At 55.1% G+C, this 12,946-nt stretch overlaps 1 protein-coding gene across 1 annotated transcript in view; it reads left to right on the forward strand.

Moving 5' to 3' along the window:
* Positions 1 to 12,946, forward strand: part of PLXDC1 (plexin domain containing 1) — a 61,000-nt gene that overhangs the window by 37,077 nt on the left and 10,977 nt on the right. The window contains exons 8-10 of the mRNA XM_012661202.1: positions 3,567 to 3,662; positions 8,445 to 8,526; positions 12,004 to 12,064. Coding sequence (XP_012516656.1) covers positions 3,567 to 3,662; positions 8,445 to 8,526; positions 12,004 to 12,064 — 239 coding nt within the window. The remainder of the gene's footprint in view (positions 1 to 3,566; positions 3,663 to 8,444; positions 8,527 to 12,003; positions 12,065 to 12,946) is intronic.

Here is a 12,946-nt window from a genome sequence, read left to right on the forward strand (position 1 = left end):
TGTCCTCGCGGAGCTCGCAGTCTGAGGGTGGCCGGGAAAGTAGATATTGATGAAACAGTGTGACAGGTGACACTGGACATTGCTCAGGGGGTGGTGGAGCTCAGAGGCCGGGCCACTAACTCTGCCCAAGCGTGGGGGAAGTCTTCAAGGAGGAGATGGCATTGGAGCTGAGCCTGGAAGGATGAGGCAGATGGGGGAAGAAAGGCCGACATTAGGCTCTGGACCCCATGGGCTTAGGCACCTTGCAAGGTGGGAGTGGGAGACCTGGAGTTGCAGATTTATTTTTTATTCCATTGCATTTTGGTGCTGAAAGGGGCGGTTTTTCAGGAGAGCTGACCCTGGGGTAGTGGATGGAGAAGAGCTGTGAAAGACCGCCTGGAACTTTTCCATCCTCGACATAGATGTTTCGAGGCCCCCAGGCTCCCTCGGAGCCCAGGCCACCTTCTCAGGGCATTGGTGTCACACAAGGCGTGCCTGCATCACAAGTGGGCCTGGCGTCCCCTCTGGGCACATGAATTTCAAAAAGGTGCCCTTCCTTGCCCCAATCTGTCAGACCCTCCTGCTTGGCAAAGGGTCTTTCTTATAGCAAATCCGTGTTTGTGTGTGTGTGTGTGTGTGTGTGTGTGTGTGTGTGTGTGTGTGTCTGGGCTGCGCACACACACATACAGGGCTCTGTGACCTCGCCCCCTCGGCTTTCGATGGAGGTTTTCTCCTCTAAGAACCTGATGTTCGCGAGGCCTCCTGGGCCCCTTTGCCCTCAGACTCAGGGTTGTTTATGAGAAAAATGAACACGCAATTCAATCTTTTGGATATTGGCTTAATTATTTTTTTTTAAAGAAAGAGATCTAAATGTTTCCCTTTGACTCTTTTAGAAACACAAACCAGGAAACTGCAAGCAGTGGTGTGCTGCTTGCGAGAGAGGATTGAACGTATCTCTTCCTAACTCCATGTTCAGTAACCCTACGTGGGTAGCTGGAAATCAGGCACGGCGGGTATTTATACCACAGAAACTGGCAAAAGCTAAAGTCAAGTCTCCTCTCCCCCCACCCCCCAATCCCCACCCTCTAGGCACCTTGTAGTCCCAGCTACTAGGGAGGCTGAGGCAGGAGGATCGCCTGAGGCCAGGAGTTCAAGGCTGCAGTGTGCTAGGGTGGTGCCTGTGAATCGCCACTGCACTCCAGCCTGGGCAAGATAGTGAGGTCCCATCTCTTAAAAAAGAAAAAAGAAAAGAAAAGAAAAAGAAAGTCGTGAGGACAAATGAGTTGATTCAGATCCCGGTCAGCTCTGATGATGTGAGCTGCACAGTGGCGGGGGCCAGGTCTGTCCTGTGTGTCACAGGGTGCTTGAGAGCTAGCACAGCCCCCACACAGCAGGTGCCCGTGCCTATGTGCGGAGTGAGCCGATGAATAGGGTACGGGGTGGTGCTGTGCTTTTGTGTGAGTTTTCTCATTTAAATAGGTATTTTCCTTGTAAGACTCTGATTAGGCTTGGTAAATTGTAAAGTGATGTATAAAGTTGCATCAGTCCTTGGGTTAAGCTGAGTGAACCTCAGTTTCCCCACTCATGAAGTGAACGGTGGGACAACTTGACTTCTTGACTCCCTTGCAGCTCTCAGCCTGATGGGTCTGAGTCTCTGAAGCTGTGGCCCGTCTCGGTGCTCATAAAGCTCACACCTGGGCCGCGCTCACCTAGTGGGCACCTACCAAGACCACCCGGACCTCTTACCCCACCCACTCCTTCCAGCTCTTTTCCTGAGGAGCAGCAAGTTCCCTGATCTGCCTGGGATGGAAGGAAGGGAGGAAGAGCGGGAGGAGGTGCGGAACTCCCTGCAAAGCATCGAGCTCAATTCAGGAGTTGGGGGCGGAGGGGGGCGCGTTGAGGGTGCCTCGGGGCTGGAGCGGTCGTCCTCCCTGGCAGGAGAGGAAGGCCAAGGCCAAAGTCCTCCTGTTGCCCCTCCCCATGAGAACCAGGAGGGGTGTATATGGGGGGAATTCGGAGGTAAGTGCTCTCTGAGCAGCCCTCAGAGGGGGCGTGGGAAATTCACCCCAACCCCAGTGTCCCCAGGCCCACTGGCCACCTGAGCATTGGTGTCCCCCACTTCCCCTGTTCCCTCCCTCTCTAGTGGGGGCAAAAGCAAGAAAAAGCATCTGGAGCAGGAAGACACAAGGGAAGCCAGGATGGGATGGGGGCAGCCTGGACTCTGGGGCCAGCAGAGGGCAAGGAGAGGCCCGTGCGGTGAAGGGCAGGGGTGGCACTGAGGCTGAGAGGATGAAGGTGGGGACACCAGGGGTCCATATGGCCAGCACTGCAGTCAGCTGCCTCTGTGGGGGTCTCCACTCTGCCCACAGCATCCTCCACAGCGGGAGGGAGCTGAGGGACCCAGTGGAGATTTTCTGACAAGAAATAGGCCATCCTGGGGGCGTGGGGCCGGGAGATGGGGAGCAGAAAGAAACGTGCCGTCCTTCCTTCTCATGCTCAAGTTTATACACATGGGTTAGGGCAGAGTCTGAAGGGTTAGGAGAGGCTGAAAATGCCCAGGAGTCTCTGTCACAAGAAAAACAACAAAAAAGGAGGTGGGGCTGCGAGGAAAGACGGGCTCACGTGCTTTAAGTGGCTCCTCGGTCCACACGCTTCGTGCACATACTTTGTCTCCCTTAATTCTCAGGACAGCCCCGAGTTGTGGTTCTCGGGTAGGCGTGGTGGCACAGGGGAGACAGCAGAGCATCTCACATTGCCATTTTAAGAAAAGCCTTTTCATCTACAATTTCAGTTTCTTCATCCCACGGTGTTGTGGCAGCTGTTTCTGTCTTTCCACTTCACAGACAAGACACTGAGGCCCAGATGACTCGCCTATGGTTACCCAGCAAGTCAGGGGCAGAACTAGGATCAGAACCCGGTCTCCTGCCTCTGAGGTCCTGTAGGAGGTTTCTGCGGGGACAGAGATAGGATGTAAGCCTGGCTCCAGGTCCTGAGCCCTGCTGGGGCCTCCACACGGGAGGGGAGGGAGGATGCGGTGAGCAAGGTGCCAAGGTCAGCCTGTCCACCTGCAGGCACTTGCAGAGCGCCCCCCGTGGGTCAGGTTCAGCACAGAATGCTCACAATCTAACGCCACCTCCACCCTCCAAACAGACCCCTGTGTCCACACAGTGCGCTGAGTGCCGGGGAGGAGGGCACCTGGCCTGAGTGGGGGAGCGGAGGGGACTGGTCAGGACATGCTACTCAGGGGACGTGGCCCTCGAGCTGGATCTGGGAGGGTGAGCTAGACTAAGAGAGAAGGGGTGGAAGAACATTGTGCGTCATGGGAACAGCAGCCGTGAAGGCACAGAGGCAAGGGGAAGCACGGGCTCCCCTGTGTCCTGAGCCCCAGGAGCAGCCAGGCCTCCGCGTTGAGTAGTTTAATCTGCCTGCACCACACGCTGGTACAGGCCAGCGCCCTGCAGCTTCAACGTCACCGCCCAGGTCAGCGGGTTTGCTGCACACTGCTAACCCCTTCAGGCTCCCCGCGGAGGCCTCAGAGTCCTCTGGCCACGACGCGCTCCTGATGACAGGCTCTGCCTCGGTTTCAGAATCTCGGCGAAGGACCATCTTCGAATACCACCGCGTGGAGCTGGACCCCAGCAAGGTCACCAGCAGGTCAGCTGTGGAGTTCACCCCGCTGCCAAGTGAGTAGGGGTCATTCCCACCAATGGGGGGCATTCTACTGTCCTGGGAAGAGCTTTCGCCTCAAATAGACTGGGTTCAGGTCCCAGGCCCCCACCACCCCTGTAGGGGACGGCCACCCAACTTTTCTGGGCCTCCGTGTCTCGTGCGTGACCGGGGCCTAGTGCTACCTCCCTCCCAGAGCCGTGGGAAGGGTTAGAGCCACCGAGGTAGAGTTGGGCACATTGGTGGCAGCTCTGACACTGACCGGGACATCCCAGGCCTGGGGTGGGGTTTGGGCTCGATACAGGACAGCTGTTGCTCTCCACACATACTTGAAACCCAGGAAAGCTGCGCCTCTGAGAACACCTGGCCTGAGCCCCCAGGACGGGCAGTCCAGGAACTGCATGGGCCCGTGGTTTGTTGCTGTACTTTCCTTAGAGGAGGTGACGCTGGAGGCCACAGAGGGCAATGAAGGGATTTAGCGAGCAGCCTCCAGGATCCATGGGGCTCTGGCCCTCTGTACCCCTCTCACCTAGAGTTCAAGGCCAGGCCGAGGACCCACCTGCTGCTGTGGATGCACAGGATCGGGGGTGGATGCTCTCCAGGATGTGGTCGGGACAGCCAGGGAGAGTGCAGGAAGGAGGACAGCCTCTCCGTCCTTGTCTTTTTAGGAGGGTTTCAATTCCCCTTCCCGTCTGGTGAGGCCTCCCAGGCCCCCCACCCCCTGAAGCCAGGGCCTGCTCCTGCCTGTGGCTAGGACACTTTGCAGGTCACAGCCCCACCCCCAACACAATCGCCCTCCATCGAGGCAGCAGGCCTGAGCCCCAGGGCTTCCTCAAGGGCTGGTGAGAGCAAACCCCAAGTCCTAGGATAAAACTGCATCTAGGAGCAAGGACACCCAAGGGCAGGGCTGACTGCTCAGGCGAAAGCAGTGAAGTGTTCTGGGAACGCATTTCTGGGACACTGTCTGTACATTTAAGGCACTTCCCACCCTCCAGTGAATTTTGTGAGCATTTAATAGTGTTCAAGACGTCTGAAACACAGATGAGAAATAAAGGTCAGAGGTATTGCGAGTCCCCCATAAGGCTCCCTGGGGCTCTTCTGTGGCCAGTTTGGCTGGAGCCTTTTAAGGGGCCTCCAGAGTCACCAGGAACAGCCAGGCCAGGCCAGTGCCCGTGTGAGTGCAGCTGGCGGTGGAGCGCAGGGCTGTCAAGGCTGTGATTCGAGCCCCCCGAAAGTGCTCTGCATCCTGGTTTCTGCCTTACCATTGGGAGTGTTAGGTAGGGGTGAGGGGTGTGCAGGTGGCAGGGCAGGCCATAGGGGGATGTGGTCAAGGGGCAAGGGTCATGGGACCAGTAAAAACAGAGAAAAAAACACAACAGCAAGGACTCGAGGTTAGGGACTTTTCCAGACCTGGAGCATGCGCAGAAGCTAGGAGCTTATGACCAAAGGTAACCTTTCCCTTATTAACATAGTAAAACTCACACCCCTCAGTGCCACGACAGTTCCAGAGCCAGCCATGCAAGGACAGAAAATGGGAGGGTGCATGATTCCAGGAGCCTCCACCCACTTCCCCCAAAAGACACGAATAAGCCAAAGAACCAGGACAGCTCTCCCTAACCACTCCGGCCAGGAGGACATCTCCAGGTTATGTCCGGAGGGATGGGGGCTTATCTCCAAGCCTTCACATTCCTTGGTTGGTCCCTCCTGGCCCCTCTTCTAGCAGAGAGCCATGAAAAGGTGGCCTGGAGTGAGGGTGGGGGCTGCGGCAGGAGGAACCCACAGTGGGACCTCAAGGTCAAGGGCTCGGGCCCTGGGCTCAGACAGACCTCGGTTCAAACCCAGACCTGCCACTCTTAGCTCCATGGCTCTCTCCAAGCCTCAGTTCCCTCCTCTGTAAAATGGGGGTAACAAGAGCATCTATGTATCAATTGAATATACCATGTGCCGGCCCCGTTCTAGACCCCCTGGACACACAGGGAACAAAACAGCCAGAGAGCCCCTCCTCCTGCTCAGGGAAGTCCCTGCTCATTTCCTGCCTGTGGCTTTCCATCCGCCCTTCCAGAGCCTTCAACGCCAGGGTAGACAAAAGGACACAATGCCACCAACCACCAGTGCCTCCCAGAGTGACTGAAACGGCCACACTATGCCCACACAGCCTCTCTCCTACTCGCCGAGGGCTGGTCCCAGCTGCCGCTTGCTGGGACTCTGTACAATGCAGATGGGCTTCCTAATTAATGGATTGTAGCACAGTCACACGAAAGCTCACTTTAATGGAGAAATGCATGCAATATTTATTGAATGAAGGCGTGGTGGCTCACACCTGTAATCCTAGCACTCTGGGAGGCTGAGGCAGGAGGATCGCTTGAGCCCAGGAGTTTGAGGCTGACGCCACGGCACTCTAGCCCAGGTGACAGAATGAGACTCTGTCTCAAAAAAAAAAAAGTTATTGAACAAGTGGCCATTTTTTGTGGTTAGTTGTCACCTGCTGTCAAGGTGTCCTGTTGAGCTGCTTATTAGATGAGCTCTTCAGTGGCGCACATTTATTCTGGGTGAGCGCCTGTCTCTCTTTGCAATAAAATGCACGGGCTTTGTGACAACTACTTGCCACTGAGAGGTCACCTGGTGCACTTAAGTGAGTAGCACTGGTTTGCAAGTGAACAGCTTTTAAATGCAGCCCCCGTGCCTCCCGGTCTCTTTGCTCTCACTGCTCCTCTGCATGGCGGTGGCAGAGTCGTGCACGCCCCTCCTGCAAGCTGCTCCCACTGATTTCTGTGCTCTGACCCTGTCCTGCCCAGGCTGGGCCTCAGCTGTCACTCCCTCCTCGTTCCTACCATTTGCAGCCTTTCCACTTGGCGCAGCCCATTAGCAGTTCCGGCTGCAGTGGGACCGCGCCTGGGCCGCGCCCCTCCCAGCTCTACACAGGGACCCTTCTGCCTGGACTTCTCCTCCTCTGGGACAGCTGCTTGCTGGGCTCAGTGTCTGCCTCCTTTCAGTTTCTGCCCGAATGTCCTCTCCTCGAAGAGGCCTTGCTCAACCTCCCTGAGTAAAGCCCAGCCCCACTCTCATTCCGCCTCCCTGTCCTGGCCCACTGTCCTCTCTGGTCTGCTCGCCACAGAAACCCCCGTGTTGACTTATGTGTCCGTCTGTTTGGCCACCAGCTCCGCCAGACCGCGGCTCCGTGCTGGCAGTGCCTCTGTCCTTTCCTGCTCACCTCTGCGTCTCCAGCACTCGGGACAATGCCTGGGCCCTGGTGGACGCTCAAGAAATATTAATATTTGTTGAATAAATGAATAAGCGAGTGAACGAATACCCCACAGGTTTATTGAAAGGAATGAGTAACTCGGTGGTGAGAACAAGCAACCTTTGCCAGGCGCTCCTCCTGGGGCAGCGCAAAGAACAGCACTCTCTAGGTATCACCTCATTTCATCCTCATAGCAAGTCCCCGGGCAGGTGGCATCATGCTCCCCACTTTACAAATAAGGTAACTGAGCCACCAAGAGGCTAAGTAGCTTCCCAAGTAGGACTTCAGCATGGACGAGTAGAGACGATGGCACAGTCCCTGCACACTCTGAGAGGAGAGCTGGGGAAGAAAGGAACGGAACTGCCAGAGCCGGGTGACCTCATAGACTTAGCGCTCAGTGCTCTAGATGGAGGCCAGGAGGAGCTGGAGAGAGGCCGGGTGGGACTGTGATGCCAATGAGGGCCCCCAGCTAGCACTGGATGAGGGGCAACCAGAGCATCGTTTTTCTAGAGACAGGGTCTCGCTCTGTCCCCCAGGCTAGAGTGCAGTGGCATCATCATAGCTCCCTGCAACCTCAAACTCCTGGGCTCCAGCGATCCTCCTGCCTCAGCCTCCCGAGTAGCTGGGACTACAGGAACAGGCCACCACACCAGCCAATTTTTCTAATTTTTGTAGAGACCGGGTCTCGCTCTTGCCCAGGCTGATCTCGAACACCTGGCCTCAGGGAATCCTCCCGCCGCGGCCTCCCAAAGTGCTGAGATTACAGGCGTGAGCCACCTTGCTTTGCCTCAGTGCATCTTTTTAAAAAATAAATTTTATTGCATATATTTCAGTTATAAACATGGTGTTATGAAATACATAAACATAGCAAAAATGAAGCTAATTGACATATCCATCATCTCATGGTTACCCATTTTCTTTTGTTTTTATGGCAAGAGCAGCTAAAATCTGCTCATTTAGCATGAATCCCAAATACAATACAACTCTATTAGCTGCGGTCTTCATGTTGAACATTAGATCTCTAGACTTGTTCATCCTACATATCTGCTACTTTGTGTCATCTGATCTTTTAAAAAAAATCCCTCTGGACTTTGTCATTGTGGAACACACATCTGGAAGTATGACTTCCCCAACTAGGTGAGATCCCTTTGTACACACTTGTTGTGTCCTGTGATTTTCCTACAGAGACCCCGTGACAATTCTCATTCTGTAGTTATTTTTGTTTGATTATCTGTTTAGTGTCTGTGTCCCCATGTGACTGTAAGATCCAAGAAGAGAGGGACCAGATCTCACTGCTGAATGCCCAGCGCCATTTCAGGGCCTGACCCCCTAATGACAGGAGGGAGGAAGGGAGAAAGGGAGGGAGGGAAGTTAGGAAAGAAAGGAAAGAAGTTAGGAATTGGGGCTGGACTCAAGTGAGGGTGGCACTGATGGCCGCAAGGGTCCCTGCTAAGTCAGGGACGCCCTAGTCCTGTAAACACCCATCATTCAGGAGTGGCGCCCTTTAGCGCCTGTGGAGAGGTCCCGGTGCTGAGTGGCGCGGCCTTCTCTCTTGCAGCCTGCCTGCAGCATCGGAGCTGCGACGCCTGCATGTCCTCGGACCTGACCTTCAACTGCAGCTGGTGCCATGTCCTCCAGAGGTTCGTGCCCAGGGTTCCCTGCTGGTTCCCAGTGGCAGATTGTGGAGGGACAGAGGGCGGCACGACCCTGCTCCTGGCCTCGGGCCTCATCACCCACAGTCTGCCAACATGAGGGTGTCTCTGGCCAGTGTCACTCTGACCCTTAGGACGAGAGTGTCACGGAAGTGAGTTTCTCCCTGAGGCTTACGGCTGACACAGGTGTCTGTGTGTCAGGGTGTGGCCTGTGGCCATACTAGGCTTCTGGAACACCATTCAGGGATTCCAGCTGCTGCAGCTCCTTCCTCACACCCAGGAAGGGTTGGTTCATCTTGGAACAGGGCTTGTCAAAGAGTGGTGCACAGCTGTGGGCACCCCACTCTTAAGGCAGAGCCCTGGGACCCCACACCCTCTGCATCAGGATCTCTGGGAGAGAACCCAGGAAGCTGCATTTTAACATAGTGCCTCATCTGCAAACGAGTGTGGAAACTGTCAGCTCAGAGACAGGATATAATCTGAAGACCCATGACCCCAAACCACTCCTCAAGATCTTTCTTGGGCTGCAAGAACATTTCCTGCAAACCAGGAATACGGACATTGCAGGCGTCTGTGGAAAGCTGGGGGCAGCTACGAAGCTATGTTTGCTTGGTTTTAGAAGCTCAGAAAATTCTGGGTAAGATTCAGTTTCAGGGATAGAGTTCTGAAATCCAACTCATCTTCCACGCCTTGTTCTGAAATCATTTCCTCACAGATTAGACTCAGAATTCAAGCTCTGTGCCCTGCCCAAGATAAATAAATAGCAGGAGGGGAAGAAAAAAGGATTTCTTTGGGGACTAGGACTCTCCTGAGAGTGGGAAGCCCTGTGAACTCCAAGAGACTTTAAGGCAATCTTGAAAATTGCAAAATTATAATCTGTGGGTTCCCAAGCAGCTGGCGTGCAACCGTCAGCATTTCCTTCACTCCTTCCCAATATCTCGCTGCAGAAATAGAAGCTCTCGCCTCGAACACAGGACGTGGCTCTGGGCCAGAAGGGGACTGGGTGGTGCTCCTCAGGCCTGTCAGGTGTTTTTCCCACCAGCTGTGCTTTTATTCAGTCTCTTGGAGCCTCAGTTTGTTTACCCTGTGTAATGGGCTGAGTTGATGTGATTCAGGGATATATCTGTGAGGAACACACCATAATTTAAAGTCCTCGAATACCAAATGACATTTTTACAAAGCATTTAGGGTCCTTCGCATAAAGGTACAGAGCCCAGAGAAAAATACACAGGGAGACCCCAAGTTGGTTCTTCCTGGAGTGGAGCTTTGCAGAGTAATCTCCAGACTGTGAGGCTCTAAGAATCGTCTGGAAGGCTTGTAAAAATGCAGATTCCTGGGCCCTGCACCAACCCACTGAATATGATCCTCTGGGACCAGGATCCCAGAAATCTGATTTTTGAAGTGATTCATCTTGTGTTCTTTCAAATTCGAGAACCACTGTCTCAGTGATAGGGAGGTGACCTCAGATGAGCCCTGAGATTGCAGAGCTGGCTGCCACGGCATGACTCAGCCTCCAACAAGAGCTGAGCCATGAGAACTGCAAAATGGGTCAGATGAAAGCAGAACCCTTGCATGGACACCACCCCCAGGGAATGCATACGCCCAAACTCAGAGACCATGACAGTTTAATGAGGGCTGGGCCCGCCTCCACATTAAGAGGTTGGTCGGGTTGGGGGAAGGGCAGGCCCTCTGTTTGTGGACTCTGCCTATTTTGTGGTCATGTCAGCAAAGAGAAACAGCATAGCACAGGGAAACTCCAACGGGGTGCAAGGCTGATGTGGACTGGAAACCATCCGGTCCCCAGACGCCCCGTGGGCCTGGGCTCACTCCAGCGCGTGCCCCTCCATGCCAGCTTTCTGGAGCCTCAGCTCCAACTGAGAGCTGACCCCAGGTCCCCAAAAAGCCAGAGGGCCAGGGCTGGTGCAAAGGGGCCAGCTGACATGGTCTCTCCCACCAACAGCTGCTGTCAATCCCCATGGGGTGCTCCGCTCCCCTCCCCTCCACCGCTCGGCCCTCTGCAGCCTCCCAGGATTCGCCCTCCTGCTCTAGGGCCGGATCTGATTTAAACAATTTCACTTACCACAGCAGGTGTCTTCCCTTCATCCCACCTTGCCCCACCATGGCCCACTCTGGAGTCTAAGGGCAACCTTAACTTCAGGATTGGGTCACGAACTGGGGGTCATAATCCTTGCCTTTCAGTGTCACTGGGAGGGGCCCGTGAGATGGTGCAGGGCAGCATGTGGCTGGGGCAGCACCTGGCATTCAGGAAGTGCTCAATAAATGACCATTTCTCATGTGCTTCTTGGAAGCTGAGTTGGTGGGCTCAAGGCTAGAATGTGGACCTCCACCAAAGACTCAATCCTTGAAAGACTCAGTTAGCTCTTATCAGTCTCTGGGAATATTAAAGAGAAAAACAAAAAAGAAGTGAGAAAAATCAGTTAGCTTGGTCTGAAAGAGACTTTAGTTCCCAGACTCCAACAGCCCTGCCCCAATCCTCCATCCCCCAAAGTGGTGGGCATGGGGGACCCGAGAGGAGAGCGTGGATGGCCCAGATCAGCCATCCCGGCTGCAGAAGGAGTGGCTTTGAGCACACCAGGGCATCTTTAGAAGGAAAGGCCGACAGTCCTCGGAGAGCCGTGGCCTCACCAGGTCTTGTGCGGCTGCTGGTGCAGAGTTAACTTGCTGAGAATGCGGCCTTAGCACCAGCGGCCCGTGATGTTTTCCACGCAGGTGTGCCTGGGCTGGGGCCGGGCTTGGCGGATTCCCCAGTGCCAAAGAGTGAGGGGTGGAAACATGGGCATAACATGTGGAGAACATTCTCTGGTTCATGCCCAGGCCCGCGCCGTTCCCCAGGGAAGCCAGGATGGCTGGCTTCCAGCCCAGCTGGGCTGCACAATGTCCTCTCTGGAGACCCTTGCGAACCAGTTTTTAATCTCTCCCAGCCTCTGCCCTTGAATGATCACACAAGGAAGTGTTAGCTAAATCTGCCCACTCTCCTTCCCACATCTAGGCCCCTCAATAACGATGGGGCGGATGTGCGAGGGAGCAAGCCTTTGTCCGGATGAGAACGTGTGTGTGAATGTCCTGGGTTCTCAGCAATGTCGTAGCAGCACAGCATCTGGGGGACCTTCAAGATCATTAGAGGTCGTGCGGTTGTGCCGGCCTCCTACCCACACACGCAGGCAGATGCGGCCATGGTCCTGGTCAGAAGGAGGCTGAGGGTGCCACAAATGCTTTCCCTCCTTCTGGGGAAGCAACAGAGGGGCAGGAGGGCCGAATCCTGGTTCCACAGTTGCCCGAGGTCAAGCCTCCTGCCGAGTAGTCTTTAGGGTCTTGGCCAGCCCAGCGCCCAGGAGCTTAGCCGCCCTCCTCCCTTTGTAACAGAGCTGTTGCCATGGGGGAAGTGAAAGGGGAGGACTTCTCTGTCGGTCCCATCACATCTCTCACCTTTTGGTCCCCCTGCAGATGCTCCAGTGGCTTTGACCGCTACCGCCAGGAGTGGCTGGCCTACGGCTGTGCCCAGGAGGTGAGAGGCATAAGTGATCTGCTGTAGCTCCTTTGCCAGGCGGAGGGGACACGGCACTGCTGGCAGGCCCTGCTCTGGCAGCTCGTCTCAAGGTGTCCTTAGCCCTTGGTGATATCCTCCCCTCCATCTGAGCTTTGTTTTCCAGATGGCTCTGAGCCAATTAAACCCGCTTCGGAAGGTTGTAGGGAGCTCTGTGGGTCCCTGAGACAAGCACTTACGATGACTTGGTCTTGAGTGGGCAGCCCTGGAGAAACTCCTTTGGTCCGTGCAGAGGGTACGTTGGGCACGGCCTCAGCCACAGCTGGATCCCCTGGGAGACTGTGCATCTGGTGACATTAATCAAGCACCGAGGATGCTTGCTTTTGAGGAGGCAGTCATTCTGGGGGTGAGGAGGGTTGCTCCAGGAACCTCCCATTTAGAATCCCATGTAGCAGTGGTCCCCAACCTTTTTGGTGCCAGGGACCAGTTTTATAGAAGACAATTTGTCCACAGATGGGGGTCAGGGGGCAGAGCTCAGGTGGTGATGCAAGTGATGGGGAGCGACTGTAAATACAGACAAAGCTTTGCTAGCTTGCCCGCCGCTCACCTCCTGCTGTGTGGGTCCCTGGTTCCTAAGTTTCGTGGAAGACAATTTTGCCATGGACCAGGGGAGTGGGGGAGGCAGCAGGGCTCTGCAGCCTGGTCCCTAACAAACCATGGAACAGTACCAGTCTGTGCCCTGGGGATTGGGGACCACAGCCATTTAGATTCCTTCTCACTGCTGGAATTTTCCAGAACACTCAACACTTTGGTTCTGGATGGGGAGCATCTTAGTCCCACACCTTAAGACTGGCACAGACAGACCCATTCACCCATGCGTCCTTTCCCCCTCCCTCTCTCTGT

The sequence above is a fragment of the Propithecus coquereli genome, unplaced genomic scaffold, assembly GCF_000956105.1.
Source record: "Propithecus coquereli isolate 6110/MARCELLA unplaced genomic scaffold, Pcoq_1.0 Scaffold119, whole genome shotgun sequence".
NCBI classification, from domain to species: domain Eukaryota; kingdom Metazoa; phylum Chordata; class Mammalia; order Primates; family Indriidae; genus Propithecus; species Propithecus coquereli.